Source organism: Spermophilus citellus, assembly GCF_964194105.1.
Source record: "Spermophilus citellus genome assembly, chromosome: 15".
NCBI classification, from domain to species: domain Eukaryota; kingdom Metazoa; phylum Chordata; class Mammalia; order Rodentia; family Sciuridae; genus Spermophilus; species Spermophilus citellus.
Window position 1 is genome coordinate 88,697,415 of NC_138195.1, and position 25,436 is coordinate 88,722,850.

A 25,436-nucleotide genomic window follows, 5' to 3' on the forward strand; every position below is an offset into this window, starting at 1 on the left:
TGGGGTCTGGTTTTGGTATCAGAGTAATGCTAGCCCCACCAAATGAGCCGAGAAGTGCTTACTCCTGTTTTCTAAAACATTGTGTAAAATAAATCTTACATTAAAAAAAAAAAAAGTTGGCAAGCAGTTTCAGTTATTTTTGGGCACTGTGGACCTGGCATGGGTGCCTGCTGGCTGGGTCAGCTCAGGTCCCCTCCTTGTAGTCCCTGCCTGAAAGACTGTTCCCTGCTGTGTTGGTGTGGAGCAGGCACAGCCACCCACAGAGAGCCCTCCAAGGGTAGGTGCGGCACAGGGCACTTCCTGAGCATGGCCTTCACTCCTCCTTAACAAACCAAGGGGCTTGGCTTCACCCCTCCCTGGGTTCCCCTAGACTCCACTAAGGTTCAAGTTCCCTCAAGTCCCCACAGCTAGACAGAGCAGCAGTACTGACCCCAGGAGTGACTTTCATTCTTCAGGGACCTTTAGCAACGTCTGGAGACAATTTGGTGATAACGCCTGAGATGTGAGGAGCTACTGGCATCTAGGTGGCAGAGGTCAAGGTTGTTGCAAAATATCCAACAATGTTCAGAATCGTCTCCCCCAGCACGGAATTGTCTGGCACAGAGCCCCAACAGTGCCAAGATCAGAGGAGCATCTGCCTTCTTAACAGCTTTAACAGAACTCCTTGGGTGGTGGGTAAACTTCCCTAACTGGAGATGAATTTTGATATGACGAGGTGGCCAGCACCTGCTCGGGAGGTGTGAGCCGCCCGGGAAAATAAAAAGTCTGAAATAATCAGTAAGAAATAAGACAATGCCAAAGATTAGGTTTAAAAAGCGGAGCATCTGTTGGGTCTTCCAGCCCTGATAGAACTGGAGTTGAACAACTGAAGAGGGCCCCAATTCTGTGTTTAAGGGGGAGGGCATCAAAGGTGGGGGTAAGGTTCAGCGGGAGGGGTCTTGTTTGGTGCTTGCTTCTCTGTGTGGCAGGGGTATTGCATAAACAGGTTGATTGGCCTTTGGCAGGCTACCCCCATCTCCGGGAGCATGATCTGGGCATTCTCGACCTGGGGAACTTCAGTCCAGGAGTTCCCAGAGGAGTGGTCTCTCTGCCTTAATGGCTCAAACAAACCATAATTTTTATATATGTATATACTCCAACATTCTGACCTGAATTCAGACCAAGTGAGGATGCCTTAACTCTCTCCCCATTGTCTAGAATGGGTGGCTTTTGTCACCTGGCAGAGACTCACAGAGTGGGACACTGTCAGGTGAAGGGTGAGGACTCTCACAAGACTCTTGCTATGTGCATTTGCCAAAATGCTTTCCATAAAGGGGATTCCACCTCCCACGCTCTCCTCAGGGTGTGAGGGCCCATCTCACCGTGGCCTTGTAAGCAATGAATGTTTTAATGCCTCAGGACCTTACAAATCAGAAAGGTAAACATGTGTGGGTTTAGATGCCCTCATCCCGCTCTACTGACCCCTTGCTCCCCAGGCCTGCCGGCTCCCCACCCCAGCCTCCCCGCTATGTGGGCCCTGTTGAGTGTCAGGGTTGCCTTCCCGGCTCTGCAGAGTTTCATCTCCAGCCTTTCCAGTCGTGAGCAGGAGTGCATTGCACACCTAGCGGGTCTCTGCAGCCACCCAAGTTCCTCAGACCCCACTCAGCGTCTCCCCCCTACCATCCTGCTTCTCCTTCTGTGCTCTCCCTCCTGGGCACCAGGATCTGGTCTGCCATCTAACACCAGAATCTGGAGGCCACCCTGATGCTGCATGCTGCCACCCCCACATCTGCTGCATCACCCTGGGATTAATTGATGGCCTGGGTATTTAGCCTTCTGAATTTTGTGTGATTAGGACTTTGGGGGGCTACAGGAGACAGAAGCCCACCCCCAGTGATGGTGGGCAGAGACAGGCGACGTTGGCTGGTAGAACTGAGGAGTCCACAGGCTCCAGCCATTCATTGGCTTAGTCCACAGCTTCCAAAGATGACCTGAGCTCCCTCCTCTCTGGGTCTTGCTCTATTTGCCTCTGTGACTCCTCAGTGTTCAAGGGCCTGCCCTCAGCCTGGAGGAAGAGAAAAGGTGCCCTTCCTAGTTCCGGGTCCCCATGCTTCTGCCCACTCAGGGTCCAGCCTGATTTGGCCTCCCTAAGGAATTGGACCAGCCCTGATTGTGACATGTGCCTTCCCTGGGATCAAGCACTGTGCCCAGAATGTGGACCCTCTAATAGTCCAAGTCATGTACCAACCCCTGGAGGGCACAGGGAGGCCCACTCACCTGCAGAGTTTGGAGCAGTTTCTCAGAGGACAGAGGTGACACTGATTCAGTACATCGTCTTGTCTAAGGTTTCCCCTTGTCCTTCCCACAACCTCTCCCCCCTCACCTGGACGGTCACTATTGCCTCTGTGCTCGTTTCTCTGCTCTGTGTGCAGTGGGGGTCCACCCAGGCCCCTTCTTCCCAGCAATCTCTTCATCTGTGAAGATGCACCTGGGGGTTCCTGCAGCCTGCCTACAAGGGAACTTGGGAAGAAAGATGTGACTTGAGGAATCTCCTGTCTGTAGGTTAAGGAGCAGGTTTGCAGGCCAGCTGTGTCACCGGGGCAGAAGATGAGGGACAAGCCAGCCCAGTACTGGGCTTCCTTTCCTTCTGTTGTCTGATTCCACCTGGGTGCCCACAGGCAGGGTGGGCAGGAGCAGGCCACGCAGGAGTGCATTGCCCACTGGGGCCTTGGAGTGGAAGCCAGAGGCCCTGCAGGTCTCTGTTCCTCTCTCCCGTCTTAACCGTGGGACCCTTGGCTTTCAGCAGGAGGACGCCAACTTGCGTAATGTTGTCCTGTGGCCTCCGAACCCTGACGCTGTGCAGGTATGGGATGTGTGGTGCCCTGCACGTGGCTTTCAGCCCTGCTAACATCTGTGGCTGCAGACATCTGGTGTGCGTGTGCATTTGAATACTTAGGTTTCTCCTTCTCCCTGTCCATCCCATAGACCCCTAGTAACTTGTAAAGCAGTAGAAATGAGCAATACATGTTTAGGTTTTTAGAAATAACATTTTGGTGTGCGTATCTTCAACCTGGCTTGGCTGATGTGCTCTGAGTTGAGGAACGAGGCTGCTGTTGTTAGAGGATTGGGACGCAGACCTGGGAGCCATTACCAGTGCTTCATGCTCTTCTGCTTTGATATCTGTCAACCTGGAGTGAGGCCCGGAATAAGGTAGTGGCCCCACCTTTGCCTCCAATGGGCAAAACTAATTAGTCATTAAAAAGATTAAATTGCAAATCTACCCTCAGCGTCATGATGCAGGCATGCAGCTAGCTGAGCTCACCGCTTTGGCTTTGCCCAAGGTCCTTGCCATCCACCAGGGACGGGGCAGATGAATGCTTTCCCTCCATGTCTCAGTGGTTTTCCTGAAGAGGCTGTTGGGGTTAGCGTGAGTCTGTGGCTGTGCTCGGGGAGGCAGTGAGACCCCGGCTCCTTGCTCGCCTGCTCTGAAGTCCCTGTCATGCCGGTGTGCGTCTGGCTTAGTCATCAAGGTGATGTGCTCTTTGCTTTAAGAGGTGCTCCACCCTGAAGCCAGTGCCAGGTGGGGCGCTTGATGGATTCGTTTCTGCCTATTCCAGCAGGGAGTGACATTTGAGGTTGTGAAATGACGAAGTCTGGTGATGCCTTTGAACACATGTGAGGGTCCAGCCTGATGTGGCCACTCACAATCTCTTGAGATGGGCAGGCCCAGGCTGGTCACTATCTATTTGTAGGTGAAGAAAGAGGCTCAGGCGCCAATCATCCTGCTCCCCTGAGTGAGTGGAGGAGTGAGAATTAGAACCCTGATCCTCAGGGGTCATGGCCAGGCCAGAGGGTTTTTTAAAATATTTTTTTTTAGATATTCATGGACCTTTATTTTATTCACTTATTTACATGTGGTAAGAATATAAGTATAAATATGTGCTAACAATCGGACCCAGTACCTCACAGATGCTAGGCCAGTGCTCTACCACTAAGCCATAACTCCCGCCCCCAGGCCAGTGGTTTTCAAACTGGATTCTGGGCAATCTGGTGGCCTCCCACATTGCTTCAAGGACTGGCCCAGTCTCAACAGGGACGTTGGAAGGGGAGACTTCGGGTCAGCAGCCCAGCTTGCCTTATGTGGCCGCGTGTCATAAGACATTTGGAAGAAAACCTTTGGAATCAGCGCGGAGATAAGCCCTGATTGGGGCCTCCTCATCATTGTTCTGTCTTGTGTGTCAGTTAGGAGGTCAAGGCCCTTGCCCACTGCCTCAGGACAAGAGGCTGTCTTGGGGATTCCTGGTCCAAGGCTCCCTGCCAGGGGAGGGGCACTGGGCTGGCTCAGGACCACACAGCACTTTGCAGCAGATCTCAAGGGCTCGGCCACAAGCTCCTGCTCCTGAGTGCAGGTGCTGGTTTAGGTGTTGTGGTTCCAAAGGGGAGCAGGACAGTCAAGGTCCCCGCCTCATGGAACTTATGTCCAGCCAGGGAGCCAGACAAGCTGGTCTTGCTGGCGAACAAGCCAGCAAGTTAATAAACTGTTTTAATTCAACATGAATAGAACTGAAGATCATTGTGTTAAGTGAAGTGAGCCAGGCACAGAAAGACGAGTGCCCGTGAGCTCCCCCAAGGAATCTAAAGAAGATGATCTCATAGAAGTTGAGAATGGAAGGCGGCTGCTGGAGGCTGGGGTGGTGGTTGATCGTGGGGACTGAGTTACACTTACACAGGAGAAAGAAGCTCCACCTCTCCAAGAGCTAGAATGCTTTCATATAAAAATGACAGATGTCTGAGAAGATAGATACATTTACCCTGATTCAAACAGTAACATGTATACTAAACTGAGCCATGTTTTTATTTTTCATTTTGAGACAGGGTCTTGCTAAGTTGCCGAGCCTGGCCTCAAATTTGCGATTCTCCTGCCTCAGCCTCCTGGGTTGCTGGGATTACAGGCATGTGCTATAACGCTCTGTCAAAATATACATAAATTTAAACATCATATAGTATTCCATTAGTATGTATGGTTTTCAGTTTTATGCATCAGTTAAAAATGAGTTGAATTAATAAAAATTTGCTTATCAGGCTCTATTCTAGCACCTAAACGGTTCAGCCACGATCTCCCCAGCCACAGCTTCCCTTCCATAGGGGAGACGGACAGTGAGCTCACAGGCAAGCATCATTGCATTTCCTACATGAGCTGGGGGTGGGACTGCTGCTTTTTCCCCTGTTTGGGGGTTTTTACAAAATTTTTGCTAATGCATAAATAAAGTGGGACATTTTCACTGGTTTTAAGCGTGCAGTCCCTCGTTCTAGATGGCAGTGGAGGTCCTGGGATAGTAGAGAAGAAGCCTGAGAAGCCACAGCAGGTGTGACGGGGAGCTGGCGGGTGGCACCCTGTGAGGGCAGTGAAAGGCAGTGGGCCCTGGTGTCGGGCAGTAGAGGGGCTCTGGGTCCTCAGGGGGGACAACACAAAACAGTTTGGTGATAAAATCAGGGACAGCAGGGTCTCTGGTTCACTTTCCAAACCCTGAAATTCTGGAATGAGGAAGAAAGATCAGCATATTTGAAAGGGCCTCCGTGAGTGGGCTCTGAGGTCAGCCAGGCACCGGGAAAGGTGGGAAGAACCTGACGATTAGGAGGGGGGAGGATGGCCCATCTGGGGGCAGAGACAAGGTCAGAAGAGACAGTCAGGTGGAGGATAGAGCAGCTTGGGGTTTGGAAGGGGCCCCAGCGGGGCCTTCAGGCAGCCGTGGAGGGGAGAGGGGACGTCAGCATGAGAAGACCTCTCTTCTGAGCCTCTGGGCAGCAGGCCAGCTGATTATTTTGATGATTTTTGCTTTTGCAATTCTTTGGCAACAGCTCATTGGTTGGGTGAGTTACTGACAGTTTGGTGTTCCTCGAGAAACGAGGCAAGGCACCGAAGACAGCAGGAAACAGTTTTATTTGCTGCAGCCAGGTTCAGAGGGCACAGCTTTTGCTGTAATCAATCAATCCCCTGAACCCTGAGTTCAGGGAGTTTCAGAGTTTTGTACCCAGCATGCAAGGGGAGGGGCTCAGAAGTTCACAGTCTGCAGAAGTTCACTTAAAAGCAGCTTTTTCTTTCACTGTTTTGGGCAAGTTAACCCTTCAAGGACAACACCTGAGAAGGGGAGAGCTTCTTCTCCCCTTTCTTTCCTCCCCCTGCCAGCTGTCACCATGGAGCCCAGTTGTAACTTATCTTAAAAATATAGACATCTCTGTGAAGCCCAGCTCAAGGCCAGAGGCCTTGTTTGCACAGTTCTACAAACTACTATACTGGATACGTTTTTGAAAACTGGTAAGGGGGAGTCCAGCACCTGGAGTGCTGGTATCTTCCTGGCCAGTGGCCAAGTAAAACAGGGTGACGCGAAAATAAGAAGTTTATTGAATTCTTTTGCAGAGACTCTTGCTGATAGTCCTCAAATCAGCCATGGGGAAGATTTTTGGAGAAGCTCAGTTAAGACTTTTCTGTGGAGAGAGGGGGTGCCACTTAAAGCCAATTTTAGTAGCTCCACCTCGGGACCCATTGACGGTCACAGTTATTTCTAGTTTCATCAGCCACACGCTGTTTAGATCCTAGCTTTGGTCTCTGCTGTGTGTTGGGAGGGAGGCCAGTGGCAGGGGAGAGCTCCATACTGAGCCTGCAGCCTGCTCTACCAGGTTAGCCAACGCTGCTCTCGGCCCACCCCTGGGCTGCCTCTGCTGCCCGCCCAGTCCTCCCTGTCCCTCAGTGACTGACACTCAGGCTGCTCCCAGACACGCCCAGAAGCCTCAGATACAGCTAGCTGGGCCCAGGCCGCTCTCCCTGGGGCCTTGCCTCCCTCACACCTGTGCTTGGAGACAGAAAGAAAGCCATGGGGAGGAAATGGGGTCTGTTCTGCAGCCTCAGGCTGTGTGCTGTTCTGTTTGATGGACAGAGGGCCTGTGACTGTGGGTGTGTCACCAACAGCTGCAAATGCCTCCTGCTAAGTCAGCAGAAGGGCCTTCTTTAGTGCCTGGGGGACCCAGGGGATCCATGTTACCACAGCCTTGGGCTAGCAGCAGAATAAGCAGCCTTTTCTCCCAGGTACTGATAGCAGGTGGGACAGTAATGGGAAAGAAATCCAGTGAGAAGACAGCGCCAATTCCATATTCATAACCATGGAGAATCTCTCAGTAGAGGCATCACACCTGTCCAGAGGCAGGATCACTGTGCCTGGCACAGTCACCAACTCACCTGAATGGCCTGGGTCCAGGCTCAGGCCAGGTGCCTCTTCTGAGGGCCTGATTGGCTACTTTGTCCTTTGTTGGAGTAGCCACTGGGGCTCTCAGTAAAGGAGCCTTGGGTCTGTTTCTTCCTATAGTAATAATCATCACTAGCATGTCTGATTTCCACCCGGCTTAGCCCTGTGCCAAGTGATGTGCAAGTTGTATTTTATTTGACCTTGAAAACAGCCCTGTGACTGATCCCCTCTTACAAGTGTGGCCCGGGAGGTGTCAGCCCACATGCACATCAACAGTCCACCTTGAGCTGTGGGAGCACCTCCCTGGGCTTCCTGCCCCTCGGCCTTGAGTCAAGCCTTCGCTTGAGAAGGAGTGGATGTAGGAATTCCAGAGGGCAGGAGAACGCAGCTTTCTGTCTGGTATCCAGTGTGCTGGGGAAGACCTCGCAGTGCACTGCCGGCCACACCCAACAGCAGCTCCCTCCAGTATGTGCACATCTTTGCCAGGTTTACGAGGTGCTGCTGCCACCACCGAGGGAGGGAGGGCGGGAGGGCAGGGATTTTATAGACGGGAAAGAGGCTCCAAGAGGTGAGTGCATCTGTCCTAGGGCGTGTGGGGCAGGGTTTTCTGCCTTCCGCTAGCCCTCCTTGAACCCAGCTTCTTCTAATATAGCAAACACATTCCAGATGTCAATACCGGGCATGGTCTTGAAGTCTCAGAGTTTCCTTTCCCTTACAGACAAAGCAATCAGAACGTATCCACTCATTAAAGTTCTGTGAGGTAGGAACCACATCCTTTTTTAAAAAAATATTTTATTAATTGTTGATGGACCTTTATTTTATTTATTTTATGTGGCGCTGAGAATCAAACCCAGTGCCTCGCACATCCTAGGCAAGCGCTTTCCCACTGAGCCACAACTCCAGCCCTGCCACATCCTTTTTTTAAAAAATAGACTTTTTATTCAGAATATTTCTAGATTGATAGACAAGTTGCAAAGATAGTCCAGACTCCCCTGCAGAGGCTCCCCGGCTTCCCACTGAAAGTGGCCTATTTAATTCTGGGTGTCGACCCAGAACTTGCTCAGCCCTTACACACGGGCACCATCAGCTCAGCCTGCAGACTCCACGTCATTGTGCTCGCTGTCTTTTAAGGGAAGGTGAGGACTCAACCCAGCTCGCTCTCACTCCAGAGCGAGTTCATCTCGTCCACTGACCAGGCAGTGTCTCATCTGAGGGCTGAAATCCCACCCGTGTGGGCTCCCCTTTGCTGGCCTGACAAAGGAAGTGCCCACTGGCCGGGGCTGGGTGTCCTCTCGGCCTGCGTAGGTCTGTCCGTCCTGTTCTCTTGGAGGTGAGGAAAGATCTGGGATGACCTGGCAGACCTGGCGAGCAGTTGCTGCCCTTGACAGGGAAGCTGGGCGGCCTGCTGGCTGGAGCCCGGAGCATGTGTTCTCCCTCCATATTTGGCCAGCCCGGCAGTTGTTTCTGAAACCCGACTCCAGCGCCATGGGGATGACCTTTGCTCTACTTCCCAGCATGCACCTGAGCTCAGGCTGCCCCAAGGAGCTCCTTCAGCCTGGAGGAGGTGGGGAGCCCTAGCTATGCTAATGAGGCATGCTTTAATTTTATTGGCATGAGCCAGAGATGGAGCATATTTAAGAGGTAAGAAGGTCGGTGAATTTTTTTTTTTAATGTTGAAATACATTGGCTTTTCACAGGGTATTTTTCAAGACTAGAATGTTGCTGTCACTGGATAAAGACTGCTTTAAAATCTGCTCAGGGCTCTGGAGTATTCTGGAGCCAAAGAAAGGCATTTGCTTACTCAAGCAGTGGCAGCAAAGATGTGAAGAAGCAACTGGGCAAGTGCGTTTGTCACGTGGGCACTGCTGATGGGTTTGCTGCCTGCTGTCTGGAGTGTGGAAGAGGCACTTTAGAAAGGCGTGCTGGTGTGTGGGGATGCCTGTTGGCACCACGGGGTCCAGCGAGCACTGAGCACCGAGGCTTAGCACTGTGGGGAGGCTGGGGAAACGGGAGGGGATTTGAAGACACCGCAGGAGGTGGGACAAACTGAGCACCCGAGGGCTGCGTGTGTTCCCCTTGGCTCAGAAGTGGCTGCCAGGCCAAATGAGAGTCTTTTTTTCATAAATTCAACCAATATTTATGGACTGCCTTTTCTGTGCCAGGTACTATTCTAGGCATCAAATCTAGGCAGTTGTGCCACATTATTCATAAATGTCCACTTGTTTTAGTTACTTGGAGCCCAGCAACAAGATGGCAGAGACCATAAAGCCAGCATTTCCACTGTATGGTAAAGCAGCATAAATTGGATGTCAACCCATTCAGGTTCAAATCCTGGCTCCACCATTTTCCAGCTGTGTGACCTTGGGCAAGTGGCTTAACTTCTCTGTGCTCTGATGCGTGTTCTTATCTGCAAAGTAGGGTTTTAAGAATTAAATGAGTTTAAAGATGTAAAGCACTGGAGCTGGGGTTGTAGCACACACTGGTAAAGCCCTTGCCTAGGATGTATGAGGGACTAGGTTTGATCCTCAGCGCCACGTAAAAGTAAATAAATAAAATAAAGGCATTATGTCCATCTACAACTAAAAAATATTTTTTAAAAAAATGTGAAGAAGGGATGGAGTTGTGGCTCAGTGGTAGAGCACTTGCCTAGAATGTGTGATGCACTAGGTTTGATTTTCAGCACCACAATAAATGAATAAAATAAAGGTCCATTGACAACTAACAAAATATTTTTTTAAAAAGATGTAAAGCACTTAAAAGAACAGTACTTGGACACTGAGTTTACAGTAATACATTTGCTGTTATAGCAGACACATGTTAGCTAAGTGTTGAGTGTTACCAAGAAAGAACGCTGGATTTCAAGGCAGAACACCTGGGCAAGTCACCTGTATCTCATCTGATAAATGGAAAATACTCTTTTACCGACCTGTTTAGTCAGCAGGGATTTTGTAAGAATCAGAGGGGATTCAAAGCACTTTGAAAAGAGCAGTGTGGGCTGGGGTTGTGGCTCAGTGGTAGAGCGCTTGCCTGGTGTGTGCGAGGCTCTGGGTTCCATCTTCAGCACCACATAAAATAAATCAATAAATAAAAATAAAGGCATTGTGTACAACTAAAATAAATAAATATTTATTTTATTTTATTTATTTTTTATTTTTTTAAAGATTTTTTTAAAATTTTTTTAATATTTATTTTTTAGTTTTCGGCAGACACAACACCTTTGTTTGTACGTGGTGCTGAGGATCGAACCCGGGCCGCACGCATGCCAGGCAAGCGCGCTACCGCTTGAGCCACATCCCCAGCCCCAGAAATAAATATTTAAAATAAAAGAGCAGTGTGCCACTGGTTGATTTATTTTTGGTGCTGGGGATGGAGTCCAGGGCCTTGCGCATGCTAAGCACGTACTCTGCCCTGAGCCACATCCTCTGCCCTGTTGCTTTTAACTCTGTCCCAATCTGTTTCTGCTGGAGATAGCTGGTGTTGTTCCTGCCGCTTAGCTTTCTAGCAGCAAGATGGGACACGCTGAAAAAGGAGAAATGCTCCCTGTTTTCTTTAGAGACAGGTCAGGTTGCAGCCCTCACTGTGTTCCCCTTCTACCTCCTCTTTCCATCTGTCCTTTGTGTCTGTCAGGGCTGCTGGATATGTTGACATCTTTCCAGAATTTAAAGAAACTGATCGGCCAGGCTCAGTGGCACATGCCTGTAATCCCAATGGAGGAGGCTGAGGCAGGAGGATTGTAAACTCAAGGCCAGCGTCAGTAATTTAAGCCATTTAGCAAGATCCTAAGCAACTTAGGGAGACCCTGTCACTAAATAAAATATAAAAAGCGGCTTGGGATATGGCTTGGTGGTTAAGTGCTCCTGAAACCAAAAAAAAAAAAAAAAAAAAAAAAAAAAGAAAGAAAGAAAGAAAGAAAGAAAGAAACTTTGGTTGTGGAATCCTGGGCAGGACATTTATCTGTTAAATTATTTGTACATTATTCAGTGACAATCACGTGGTGATTAGAAGGGAGGCAGCTGAAGGTGTTAGGTTTTCCTGACAATCAAATGGGTAAGACAACGCTTATTCAGATTCACTCCGTCTGTGATTCTTGAGTTATAATATAATATGAAAACCACGCACCCAAAGGCCATGGTGTTCTCTAGTTAAGGAACCTACCTCCGAAGCGTCCAGGGGGGAGCTTGGATTTACGGTGATTTCAACGTGCACTGTCTTGATACTGTGCTCCGGGGCAAATGCCCTCCTGGACACACAGACGGGATGAGGCCCTGCAGCGTGGAGAGGGGACTCCCCTTGCAGGGAGCATGGAGGTCACACCAGGCCGGGGTCAGCAGCCCCTCTGGGGTGAGGAATCCGCCCAGCGCTCTCTGCCTCCTTCTCCCCTCCTGGCCCAGGAGATCAGGAAGAGTGAGAACCCATCCTGGCTCTGCACTCAGAGACTCTGTCCACTCAGACCGCTGCTGGGTGATCTCAGCCCAGTAATTGAAACTCCGAAGCCCCGCTGTAAACAGGGACACAAACTCCATCTTCCTTCTAGGATATGAAGATTCCAGGTGACAGTTCATGAAGAGATACTGGCCCAGCGCTGGCCCCTAGCAGTTGCTCAAGGACAGAAGCTATGATGATTGTTGCTGCTGCTGTTTTCTCTGCCACCCGCCTTCCGCTACAGTGAGGGAGATTTTCCTGCTGGAGTGTTCACATTAGCACTGGACCCTGTGAGCCTCCCAAGGCTGGGACATCCTTTATCGTTTTACCTTTGGTCACAATCGCAGGAACTTGGCCAACCTCTCAGAAAAATGGGCCAGGCAGGGAGGAGACACAGGCAAACCCAGCCGGCTCTTCAGGCCAGCACCTGAAGGTCACGTCCATCTAACAGGAGAGTCAGGATCCCAGAAAGAGCCCCAGGCACAGGCTGGGGCATGAGTTGCACTCTGGGGTCCCACAGAAACTCCAAAATTAATTCACAGAATTCCACCGAGAGGTTACAGAGGTTGGGGGTCCCCCCTTCCGGGGGCCAGGAGGCTGGGAGCCACTCTCCAGGCAGGAGGCACACCTGTGACCTCTGGGGCTGTCCTCTGTGGTCACCCCTGGTGGCGATGGTACTGGGTCTGCCACCCTCAACCGTGGGTAAACAAAGGCGGGGTGGAGCCTTGGTCACCTCTCTGGCCCCCACGCCGAGCACATGGTAGGCTTTGGATGAATGTTCCCTGGATGATTGAAGCCGTCAAAATCAATGATTCGAATGTTGTTTTCTGGAAGGTGTCGAAAGAGATGGCCATCAAATGACCACTGCACCAGGCCAGTGGGTGAGTTGATTAGCTCACGAGGATCTCCAGTTGCCCCAGTGGCCAGAGTGGGCCTCTCTCTGGGTCATATTGGGGAACAGAACCCCTCACTGGATTTCCAGCCACAAGGAGGAAGGAGCCCCACAGAGCCGGAGGAGCTGCTCTTGCCTGGCTGGCTATGCCTCCACCACCACATTCTCCACCAGGTGCTGGGACTCTGGATTTTTTTTGCCCGGGTACCCCACAAGCCAAGTGCCCAGGCCTGAGCTGCAGCCCCTCGGGGTAGGGAAAGCTGCTTCTAACTCTCACAGAGGTACTGTGGGCTCCCAAGCTGTGCTTTCAGGAGAGTGCCACCGTCTAGTTTCACAAGGGCACCCACAGGGGAGGGAATGTCCTGTTCTGCAGGTTTCAATCAGTGGGAGGGAATGTCCTGTTCTGCAGGTTTCAATCAGTTGCCAGATTTAAGCAAGGTAGCAAGAAGTGAGGTCTGGTGCTCATTGCCTTCACGGTGTGTCCCAGGCAACCCGAGCTCCTGAGAGTCCTTAACAGGTGGGACATAAACAAAGGGTCCCCTGCCAAGAAACGGGGAGTTAAAATCTAACCAGCTGTTTCACCTCTCAGAACTTTGAATGTGTCACAACGGTGACTTTCTTAAGAGGGCTCTGCAGTGTGGCACCTCCCTCCCCTCAAAACTCCTCTGTGATCTCTAGATGCACTCTTTGGATTGCAAGTGACAGAGATCCAACCCGTGCTCACCGGGGTCAAAAGGGGAGTGCAGGGCCTCATCCCATGACCTCCGACAGAAGGTCGGACCCCAGGGCCCCACAAAAACCCATGACCTACGACGAGGCTGGACCCCAGGGCCCCACAAAACGAGGCCTTGGTGCCAGCAGGACCCTCTCCCCCGCCTCTCCACTGGGCTCCCCCTACCTGCCAGCTCTCCTGGCTCTTCTGCCGCCTTCTTCCGTGGTGTCCAGGAGCAGGGGAGGCAGTAACGCCTGCATTCGCTTCTACAGAGCCCAGGGCCAGGTCCCCATGGTCCTGATTCTCCAGGGAGTCCTGGGGGACTGGCCTGAGTCTTGTCCACATTCCAGTGGGTGCGGGTGGGGGCTCTGGGATGGCATTTTTCATGAGACCTTGGGGACAGAAGACAGGTAGAAGAGTTCTTTGAAGATAGATAGTCCCAGAGTAAGGGGTGTGGGTTGTTTGGTGGGGGAAAAGAGGGGGACTCAGGACACTGCGGGGAAGACGAATAAAAGTCAACCACTGCTTTTGAAAATTTGGTTTGGGTTTAAAAATAGAGAAAAAAACCTTCTCCCTCTCCTGAATTTTGTGTTATATTTCAGTGAACATCATTTAAATTGAGTGTTTAAAAGATCTCATCTCTTTTTGTCCTGAGATTTGAAGTTTTAACCAAGCCTTATTTTTGCATCTTGGTCTTAAAAATTAGCAGGGGACATGCTTATTGAAGAGGTGAAAGAAAAGGTGACCTGGTCTGTGGGAGGGTAGCAGCCCATGGGGCTGACCCAGCCTTGCAAGGCCCCTTTTCTCTGCCAGTCCCCCCACCCCCGCCGGTTTCCAGCTGAGTCATGGTTTGTGGAACCATCCAGAGTGGATCCACAGGCGTGAGAACACTTTCAGGTCCTAGGTGAACCCTCTCCACTTTCGCTGGGAGCAGATGACGCTGCCCTTGGTGGGTGACCCTCTTGGAGTCCTGCTGCCCAGCTGGGATGGCACGTCTACCTGTGTTTCTCCTCCTTAGATGGGAGCAGGCTGCCTTGCTGTGCTCACCACATATCCTCAAAGCCTAACTCTGTGCCCGGCGCACGGTGGGGCTCCGCTGGGTGACAATGTCATGGTCACTGGCCTCTTGAGAAGAGTTCCAGCGCTTTGTAGATGCTTATCTGAGTCCTTCCTGATTTCTCTTTCTTCTTTCTCAGAGGACTTCAGCTGTGAACCCAGGATCCGCGCAACCACCTGAGGACGGTCAGGATACAAAAGGGAAGCAGGGGGACCCACCGGGAAGCCCTGGCCACAGGGACTTGACCAGGTAGGGAGCCGCCCTGGGGTGGACACAGCGAGGCATGGCCGGCTGGCTGCCCCTCCAGCATTCGCTTTGCACTGGTGGCTTTGGGAAATTTACCTGTACACCTTGAGAGGTCCCCGTGGTGAGGCCGTGGCTCCTAGACCGCCCTGGGCTGGCCACAACTGCACTGATTAGAAAAGTAATGGTTTCTCTGCCACAGGTGAAATTAGTAATCACACACTCCCTGGAGTTAGTAACCGACACTCCAGGTTAGTCAGCTCTACGGTCAGACCTGAGAATGGGAAAGGTCAGTGCTGCCAGGAGGACACGGGAGACCATGTCGGCCCGTGCTCCAGGCTGGAGGCTGTGTAGGCACCCGACCTCGGAACAGGGGCTTCAGGGAGCAACTCCTAAAGCCACCCAGGGAGGCGGGGAGACGAATGCCAGAAGCCCTCAGGTCACCCTGTGGCAGGGGGACATGGCCAGTGAGCCCTGGGCCATTGGTCAGTGGCTCCTCGTTATGATGCTCAGCCAGGCCCTGGTTTTCCTGCCATGGCTCCCTCCTGGACCTCTCCCCACATCGTGTTCTGAACCTATAGTTTTGGGGGTACTCACAAGCCCAGGGCCAGCAGACTCAGTCCCCAGCAAAACAGGCCAGAAACCCTGGAGCTAATTAGTAACTACTTGTGGGTTCAACTCCCAGATGAGAATAGCCCCCTTGAACAGTCAGAGTTGAACTTCCGAGACTCCTGATCATACAGCCCTGAAGGCACAAATGAACAGGAGCTCGAGGAACCCAATGCAGGAATCCAGCCATGAGCCCGTCACAGACCTCGGAACTGGAGGTGGCAACATGCTTTGTAATAGCTCCTCAAAACCTGAACTCAAGGCGACATTGTGTGCTTTGGGTACATAACCCTGGTGACCCCTGGTGGCAGGAATTGCCACACCTGGAGGTATTCCTTTCTGGGTGGCTTGGGCTGTGTGGTTTCCGCAGGAAATACTTGGAACCTCTCAGCATCAGCCTTAGATTTCCTTCTTTCTTTTAGTAATTTTTAGTTTTCAATGGACCTTATTTTATTTATTTCTATGCGGTGCTGAGAATCGAACCCAGAGCCTCACATGTGCTAAGCAAGTGCTCTACCACTGAGCCACAGCCCAGGCCCCAGCCTTAGATTTCTTTAGGGAAAGGATGATCAATGTGGCGGCACATTATTCTTTGTTGAGGGCCTCAGAATGATGCCTAGAACAGCAGGCACCTTTGACCCCTGTCCTCTGCCAAGAGTGGTGCCTCCTTGCCTCTCCAAATCCCAGGGGCTGTTACCTGTTCAGTCTGTTAATCAGGGACATAGGATTTTTATTGGTCCTAGAGATTGAACCCAGAGGAACTTTACCACTGAGCTATACCCCCAGCCCTTTTTATTTATTTTGAGAAAGGGTCTTGCTAAGTTGCTGAGGCTGGCCTTGAACTTGTGATCCTCTTGCCTCAGCCTCAGTTTTAATGTTCTAATCAGACCTCTAAACTGGCTCCAAGGATCATGAAACCAGTGAATGGTATTATCTTTTATGGAATCTAGTGCAAGGGAAGCACTGCTGGCTAAGACCTAGGTTCCAGCTTTCCCCTTTCCCCATCTTTCTGGGGCCTGTGTCACAGTGGACTGAAGAGCAAGATGTGCACAAAGGTCTTTTTTTGCTTATTCCCCAGCTTTAGACAATTATTAGTCAACCATTTCTGCCTGGAAGAAGAACTGCCTCTCATTGGACTGCAGGTTGAGCATAAAAGAGCTGCCTTCCAAGACCAAGCCCAGAGCAGCAACTTCCTGTTCAGGGTAGAAAACAGGACCGCTGGGACTGGGGGCAGCTCAGTGGTAGAGGGCTTACCTAGAGGAGCAAGGCCCTGTGCGCTGCAGAACAAATCAGGATTATCTCAATAAATGGCTGTATTTCCAGCAGCTGGCCTCTGACTTCCCCAGGAATTGACCATGAGTCGGTCCCATGTGAAGTCAGGATGCCTGAGGAGGAGAGGTGGGCACCAGCTCCTGAGTCACAGGAGCCTTGGCCACCAGAAGGATAGCCGTCGTATTTAATGCTCATATTGCATTTGTGTGCCAGACGCTATGTCACGGGCTCTGTGTACAAAATTAAAGTTTGCCTTCTGTGAACCAGTTCCCCTGTGACACGGCCTTGCTCAGCCAGGCTGGTGGGTGTACCCAGGGCAGCTGGCACTGGGACGCCCCTCCACTGAGGCCTGGTGTATTGGGGCCTCATCGTAAAGGGACCATCACCAATAAGATGCCTGTTGGTCTGGCCACACTGTCCCCAGCCCCGTGGGTCAAAAATATCCCAGAAAAATCTGCATTTGTCCTGAACATTTGCCATGTTAGGTATGATAAGTAGTCTAGAGGTGACTGCAAGTGTTCAGGAGGATGTACCCTGTCGATGCGTGTAATGGAATCAGGCTTCACTGGATTTTGGTGTCTGAGAGGTTCTGGAACCAATCCCCAGCAGATACGGAGGGACAGCTGTGCAGAGAGGTGCATGTTGGTATTTCTAAGGCTTGTCTCTCAGCCCATCTCCACTCCACAGATGAGGAAACAGGTTTAGACCATCACATAATCTGTCTTGGCAGCAGGAAGTCCTTTGCTTGGCCCCGAGGGTTCCTTCTGCCTTTGAATTATACTAGAACTCAGGGTTTACATTTCCCCAAAGGGGGTAGGTATGTTCTCCACTCAAATAGAAGGAGCTTGGGGTCCCTTTAGCTCAACTGCTTTGCTTCCTGGTTGCCACGTGGTGTCGCTGTTGTAACTTGGCCCTGCATAGTCCAAACCCTGCAGATGCTGGGTGATGCTGCTCCCTGCCATCTCTGACCAGCCTTGCATTTTGGAGGGAGGATGATCCTGCCTCCCCAGGTGAAGCTTAGCCCCAGGTAACACTTCCTACTGCCCAGCAAAGATGCCTAAGCACAGCCACCTGGGTACCTGTGTGTAGAGTGCTTCTAGGTAGCCCTTTCCTTTAAACCTGCAAAACACAAGCTTCCCCATAATAGAGCCATTAGGTTGAATCACAGGAAATTACTGTTTCTGTAGGTGAAAAATTGTTGGATATCTGCCATTTCCTGTATTCCAAATCACACTTGCTTATCTTTCCAAGGAAGGCTCCAAGCCAACTTGAAAGATGACTGGCTTTTTTCCAAGGATGACTTTGGGTGATCCCTTGGGGGAATTTCTGGCACCTATGTCACTAAGAAATGGAAACTCACCTGCCTAGAGCCTCAACTATTATCCAGTAGTTCTCAAACTTGAAAGGGCATCAGGATCACCTGCAAGGCCGGTGCAGAGGCAAACTGCTGGGCTTCTCCTCCAGGGAGTCTGGTCTGGGTAGGTCCAGGGTGAGGCCTGGGAACCAGTATTCCTACCAGATTAAAGGTGCTATGGCTTGAATGGGAGGTGTCCCCCGAAAGCTCACGTGGAGATTGCAAGAAGGAGAAATGATTGGGTTATGAGAGCCTAAACTCAGTGAATTAACACCCTAATAGGGATTAACTGAGTAGTAACTGATGGCAAGTGGGGTGTGGCCGGAGGAGGTGGGGCATTGGGGGTGTGCCTTTGGGGTATATATTTGTATCTGGTGAGTGGAGTCTCACTGTGCTTCCTGATCATCACATGAGTCGCTTCCCTCCACTACACCCATCCGCCATGATGTTCTGCCTCACCTTGAGCCCCGAGGAATGGAGCCTGCTGTCTATGGATTGAGACCTCTGAAACTGTGAGCCCCAAAATTAACTTTTCCTCATTAAAATTGTTCTGGCCAGGTCTGTTTGTCACAGCAGGGACAAATCTGCCAGGTGACACTGGTGCTGAGGGTCCAGGCTGTGCTCTGAAGATTGCAGCGTGTGCCATGCCCTTGTGTGGAGCCGGGGCTTGGTGCTGTTGGGGTTCAGATGAGCAGACCTTTCCAGATGGTGGGGGAACGTGAGCTTAAGGGGCACCTTGCTGAAGCCAAGGCAGGTGGGGGCAGAATTCCCGAGTCAGACCTCTGGAGGCGGAGCAGGAAGTAAGCAGACTGGGTGGGGTTTTATCCCGTAGGTATCAGGCAGCCAGGGAAATGCTCTGATTTTTTTTTTTAAACCAGGGCTTAGGCATTCCAGGAAAGGTTCAGAAGATGAAGTTAGAGACCCTTGATCAGTGCCCAGGAGGGTGGGACCTGAAAGGGCCATCAGGGATGTCCTGTGGTTGGGATGGTGGCCTGAACCCAATCCCAAGGTAGAATTTAGGACACCTGCTTACCTGGGTATGGGCAGAAGGTTGGAGTTGAAGATGATGCTAAGGCCTTGCACCAAGATCCCAGAAGAAAGACATTGGAAACTGGGAAACAGAGTATTCCACCCCAGAAAGCTATCTGGGGAAACTGGAGCTTAGGCGTGTTTACGGAATGACTGAGGTTATCTGTGGGGACTCTGTTGGTCTGGCTTTATTAAAGCAGACCCCTGGCAATGAGGGGAGTGAGTTTAATGGGGTGACGGTGGCCCCAAATCCTAAGAGATCCTCAGGGCAGTTTGAGTCACTTATGCAAGTTACTCAGCTATTGAATTCTTCCAGTACCCGTCTTTGTGTGCCTTTATGCTGTATTGAAGACGGCAGGAGAGATCAGCGTTGGGGTGGACCACAGTAAATGGAACCATGCAGGCCGTGACTCCCATCCCCCTGGATGATGGGATTCACCAGGGTGTTGGGTAAATACTTCATTACCCCAGCAGGTCCCTGAAGCAGTGCTGCTCACTGGGGAGTAATCTGTTTCTAGCAGGTGATTCTTGTGAGCAGGGAAGTTTGTGAAATGGTGAGCTCTTGCCAGGCCCACCTGACCAGAATGGCCTAATTTTTGGCTTTTTCAGAAGACAAACTCCTCTTTAGAATAAAAAAAAATCCTTGGTATTTGTGGAGTAGCGGCTTGGAAGAGTAGACACCGTGGCTTGGAAAGTGAAATAACTGGTTTCAAATGCAAGGCAAGAGTGTCGGCTCTCACCGCCCACCCCCATCATGAGCGGGAATCGTCTGCCACCTGCATGCGCTGGGCCAGGTGAAGCTCATCCCATCCACCTGCTCTGCATGGGTGCATGCAGAGGACCTGAGGGGCCACAGGAAGAGACCAAGGCCCAGAAAAATTAAGGAACTTGCCCTGGGCCACATAGACATGAGGGGCACGAGGGCTACCAGACTCCTGCTTGGTCTGATGCCACCAAAACCCAGAGTTACAACCATAAACTGGCTCGCAGGAGTCTGAATGTATTTATGTTGTGGCCTTCATAATTAAGGAAGCAAACCTCAGTCCATCCTTAAATTTTAATTTCCCGGTAAACAAATTTGGTTCTTAGAGATAAGTAAAACTCAGGAAGGTCTAGTCTGTTGGAGCAGCAGTGGGACCAGCTCCCAGCCACACAGCCTGGGTTGCCGCGCTCTGTTCTTGCGAAGTGTTGTGAAAGCCCAGATCTGCTGCTTGCTCTGCCCAGCCAGGGAGTGTCGGGCAGAGCCCCGGAGCCTCCCGTCCCTGTCCTGCTCCTGACTCATTATTTACCTTTGGCCGGAAGTAAACTCAGAGCAGAACGGCAGAGGGGGAAGGAGTGAGCCCTGACTTTTGACACTGGTGAAGGGACATCTGGGCTGAGTAGGTGGTGTCTGCTGCTTCCTGCTCCTCTGGTTTCAACAGGCATTTTCAGTTTTCAGATGAGGGGAAGAGGAGTATTTTTCCCTCGTGAGATCATCCCCATTGACTGTAACAGCTTGGAACCAAGGAGAAAGTGGAAAGCCGAGGGGAAACGTCACCGAGGCCCCTGCCATGTAGACAGCTGCTCTTAAAATACTAGTGCTTCCCTCTCACTTCTCCGGGTTTGTTTTCTAATTCTTTCCTCGGGTGTGGGAGAGCTATATTTTCAATATATACACTTGTTGTTTTAGTCAACTTTTATGTCACTGTGACCAAAATACCCAAGAAGAACAACTTGGAGGAGAGAGAATTTATTTGCGACTCTGAGGTCTTAGATCTAGACCGCAACTCCACTGCCCAGGGCCCAAGAGGGACAATGCACCCTTCCAGGGCACGCCCCCAGCGACCCATCTCCTCCAGCCATGGCCTGTCTCCTACAGTTACCACCCAGTCAGTCCATTTAAACCAGGATGGACTGATTAGGTTCCAACTCTTGTAATCCAGTCACTTGAGCTCCAATATTCCTGCATTGACACAGGAGCTTGGGGGATGCCGCATATCCAAGCCTTATCATATATGTGTGTACATGTAGATATATAGGATGTTCATTGTATGTATATATACACACACACACTTTCTTTTTTTTTTGAGAGTGAGAGAGGAGAGAGAGAGAATTTTTTTTTTAATATTTATTTTTTTTTTTAGTTCTCGGCGGGCACAACATCCTTGTTTGTATGTGTGCTGAGGATCGAACCCGGGCCACACGCATGCCAGGCGAGCGCGCTACCGCTTGAGCCACATCCCCAGCCCCCACACACACTTTCTATGTAGGGGTGTGTGTGTGTGTATGTATAATCAACTATTCTAAGAGCAATTTTAGGTTTGCAGAAAAATTAAGCAGATAGCATGGTGAGTTCTCATTTGCTCTCCTTCATACATCTCTTCAGTTATCAATATCATACATAACATATGTATTTTTTTACAATTCATGAGTTGATATCAATGCCTTATGCTTGCTTCTGGCCTTTACGTTAGGATCACGGTGCTGTTCTGACTCTGGGTTGACAGATACGTAGTGTCCTCCATCACCAGACCATAGAATTGAGCTTCATTGTTTTAAACGTCCTTTGCTCCACCTATCGGTCTCCCTTCATCCCCCTGACCATCACCGATTCTCTTCTAGCTTTTTAAAAGCCGTCTCTATAGTTTCTTTCTTTTCCTATTATTTTAACAAGTTGGCATGAAATGCATACTGAAAGGCCTCTAAATCTGAGAGCCTGGTGAGGTTCTGCCACACCTGTGTGCTTCTGTATTCACACCCAAATCTAGACTTCAGAGTGTTCTCTCATGCTCCTTCCTGATCTCTCTGCCCAAGAGAGTAACCATTCTGACGTTGTCACCATTGATGAGTTTTGCAAATTCTTGAATTTCACCCAAATGGGATTAAAAAGTGAGTTCTGTTTAGTAACTGGTTTCTTTTACATGTTGCTACTTGTTGATTTTTTTTATATTATTTTTTTATTGTGGTAAAAATGCAGAATGTGAAATTTACCATCTTAATCATTGCTAAGTGTGCAATTTGGTGGTAGTAAGTATGTTCACATTGTTGTGTAACCAGTGTCTCCAGTTTTGAGGTCATTAATTTCAGGCCTTTTAAAATATAGGGGATTCAGTGTTCTGTGTGCCTCTTGGGTCCTTTTTTAACTGTAGTCTACAAATTCTGGTATTTGTGTTTTCATTTTCATTCAATTTAAATACTTTCTGATTTTCCTTTGACTCCTTTAGAATTATGTTTTTTAGTTTCCAAATAGTTGGAGATTTTCTGGATATTTTTCTGTTTTTGCTTTCTAATTCGATTCCATCATAGTCAGATAAAATACATTGGATAGTTTGAATTATCTTAATTTTATTGAAACTTGTTTTTTAAAGTTTTTTTTTGGTTGTCAATGGACCTTTATTTAATTAATTTATTTATTTATGGTGCTAAGAATTGAATTCGTGCTTCACATGTGCTAGGCAAGCACTTTGCCACTGAACCACGACCCCAGCCCTGAGACCTATTTTAATGCAGAGGATACGTATGGTCTGTCTTGTAAATGTCCTGCCTGTACTTGAAAGTTATTTTGCTGGTATGGGATGGTGTTCAACACGTGTTTGCTAGCTAAAGAGGTTGATCATATTATTCAGGTCTTCTATATGCAAATTGATTTTCCATCTACTTGTTCCATCAAATATTGAAGGGGGCGTGGAAACATCAGAACATAATTGTAGATTTATCTATTTCTCCTTTTGAGTCTATCAGTTTTTACTTCATATTTTGAAGCTCTGTGATTATTAGATACATAAAGAATTTTTAGAATTTTTACATCTTTTTGGTGAATTGAACCCTTAGGCATTATGAAATGATCTTCTTTGTGCCTGTAATATTCTTTTCTCCAAAATCTATGTTTGTCTGATACAATACAAATAATGATTTTGTTTTGATTGTTTGCATGGCATATCCCATCCCATTCTTTTAATTTATTTGTGCCTTTATTGTAGGCAACATAGGATTTTGTTTTATTAATCTGCTCTGAAAATCTCTGCTTTTTAGTTGGATTATTTATTACATTTATATTTAATGAGATTATTAACACAGTTGGTTTAGTTCTACAGTCTACAATTATATTTTCTATCTATCCATATCCTTTCTTTTTTTCTCTTTTTTTTTTTTTGGATTAATTTGTTATTTTTATGTTTGATTTTTTTGGTACTAGGGATTAAACTCGGGGGTACCCTGACCACTGAGCCATATCCCCAGCCTTATTTTGTATTTTATTTAGAAACAGGGTCTCACTGAGTTACTTAGTGCCTCACCCTTGCTGAGGCTGGCTTTAAACTCTCCATCCTCCTGCCTCTCAGCCTCCCAAGCTGCTGGGATTACACGGGTAATTTGTTATTTTTATAATTCTATTTTTCTCCCCTTTGACTTATTATCTACAAGTATATTTGCTATTTTAGTGGTTGCTTTAGGAACTATGCTATACCTCTTTAATTTACCACAAGTGACATTTATGTCATTTAACATTTGAGAAGACTCTTAACTGTAAATCTGTTTTTCCTCTTTTAGCCTTATGCTAATTTTGTCAGACACTTTACTTCTATGTAAGTTACATATTCCATAGCACATATTTTTATTTTAAACACCTACTTATTGGGGGCTGGGGTTATAGCTCCATTGGTAGAGTGCCTGCCTTGCATGCACAAGGCCCTGGGTTCAATCCCCAGCATTGCCAAACAAAACAACACCTACTTATCTTTTTTTTTAAATATTTATTTTTTAGTTGTAGTTGGATAGAATACCTTCATTTCACTTATTTATTTTTATGTGGTGGTGAGGATCGAACCCAGGGTCTCACATGTACGAGGTGAGTGCTCTACTGCTGAGCCACAACCCCAGCCCCCACTTATCTTTTAAGAGAAATTTAAATAGTAAGTAAAGTGTTCATTCTTTTGTGTAGGTCATCAGGTTACCACCTGGTCTTTTCTATCGCTTAAAGGTCTTCCTTTAACATTTCAAGAAATGTAGGTCTGTTGATGGTTAATTCTTTAAGCATTTGTGTGTCTGGGAAAAAAAATATTTCACCTGAATTTAGAAAGATATTTTCTTTGAGTAAAGAATCCTTGTCCTTTAGAACTTTAATGACATCACCTGGCTGTATTTGACTTGTGTTATTTCCAGGGACATATTTGGTGCTATCCTTATCTTTGTTCTTTTTTCCCCTAGCTACCTCCAATATTCTTTCCTTTTCCCCTGATTTTAATCGATTTGGTCACCACACGCCTTGGTGCGGAGTTTTCCCTGCTCCTCGTGCATGGAGTCAGCTGAGATTCCTGGTGTGTAGGTTTCTAGTTTACACTGTATTTGGAAACTTTTCAAATATTTCTTCAAATAGTTTCTTACTTCCCCTCTCTTGGGGACTCCAATATCACACATGTGTTCGACTCCTGGAAGCCATCCGACAGCTCGGTGACGACCTGTTCATTTCTGTGTCGTTTGGTACCTTTCTATCACTGTCCTCAAGTCCACTGAGCTTTTTCTCTTCAGTGGCTAATCTGTCATACTCTCTCTCAGTATGCTTTTCACTTTAAACATTGTAGTTTCATCTCCAGAAGTTTGATGAGGGTCTTTTTATGTCTTCCATGTCTGTATTTAATAGACTCAATCTTTTTTTTTTTTTACAAATTTTTTTCATATACATTTTTTAATACGGGGTAAAAATGGGAGTTCATAACCCACTTGAATCAAATGTATGAAATATGATATGTCAAGAGCTATGTAATGTTTTGAACAACTAATAATAAAAAAAAGAAAATAATATACATTTTTTAGTTGTAGTTGGACATTTATTTATTTATTTTTATGTGGTGCTGAGGATCAAACCCAGTGCCTTGCACGTGCTAGGTGAGCGCTCTCCTGCTGAGCCACAACCCCAGCCCAACAGGCTCAATCTTTCCTCAAGTCTCCTTAACATATGGAATGCAGTTACAGTTTATTTATTTACTTTTGAGGTGCTAGGACCTTATTTCTGCTGGGCCAGGGCTCTGCCAACTGAGCTATATCCCCAGCCCCCCTATAATATTTTTTTAAAGTGTCTGATTTGACGGTGACATTTCGGAGCCAATTTTGATGACTTGATTGTTCTCCTCGTCATGGATCATGTTTCCCTGCTGCTCTGCATGCCAGACATTGTGGACTTTGAGCTTTTATTTAGGGTCTGGGTATTTTTGTGATCCTATAAATATTCTTGGACTTTGCTCTGGGATGCAGTTATTTGGAACAGCTTAATCCTTTGGGGTCTTGCTTTGGTAGATGGGACGAGAGCAGCGTGTGGGTGAGGGATGTTTTCCCCACGACTGAGGCAAGAGCCTTCTGAGAACTTGAACAGAAACCCCATGAAATATGAGTTTCCGCTCCTGCTGGGAACAGGAGCTATTCCCAGCTCCGTGGCTGAGGGGATCTTTCCCTCTAAACCGTTCTCTGTCTGTGCCTGGTGTCATGGTCTCGGCACATACTGAGGTACCTTGTTCTTTTCTGGAGTTCCCAGACTCTCTTCTCCGGGGCTCTCCCCTGGGGCTTCAGCTCTCTTCCCTCCCCAGACGCCAGGCCCCAGCTCCCCACGTCAGGGAGGACGTCAAGCTGGCCTGGCCCCAAGCTGCCCACCCCAC

The 25,436-nt window shown here is 48.8% G+C and overlaps 1 protein-coding gene and 1 long non-coding RNA gene across 30 annotated transcripts in view; both read left to right on the forward strand.

Moving 5' to 3' along the window:
* TACC2 (transforming acidic coiled-coil containing protein 2) overlaps nt 1-25,436 on the forward strand; it is a 197,624-nt gene that overhangs the window by 25,780 nt on the left and 146,408 nt on the right. For 22 of the 28 annotated variants that reach the window (XM_081268755.1, XM_081268758.1, XM_081268760.1 and 19 more), the window contains exons 3-4: nt 2,783-2,842; nt 14,443-14,552. In XM_081268755.1, the coding sequence (XP_081124881.1) occupies nt 2,783-2,842; nt 14,443-14,552 (170 nt within the window). The remainder of the gene's footprint in view (nt 1-2,782; nt 2,843-14,442; nt 14,553-25,436) is intronic. The other 6 variants (XM_081268763.1, XM_081268764.1, XM_081268762.1 and 3 more) reach the window with 2 other exon arrangements.
* Nucleotides 7,975-11,052, forward strand: LOC308634716. 2 transcript variants are annotated; one of them, XR_014019070.1, is made up of 3 exons: nt 7,975-8,861; nt 9,449-9,585; nt 10,417-11,052. It is a non-coding gene; the product is annotated as an uncharacterized lncRNA (long non-coding RNA). The 2 variants fall into 2 exon arrangements; XR_014019071.1 differs by lacking the exon at nt 9,449-9,585.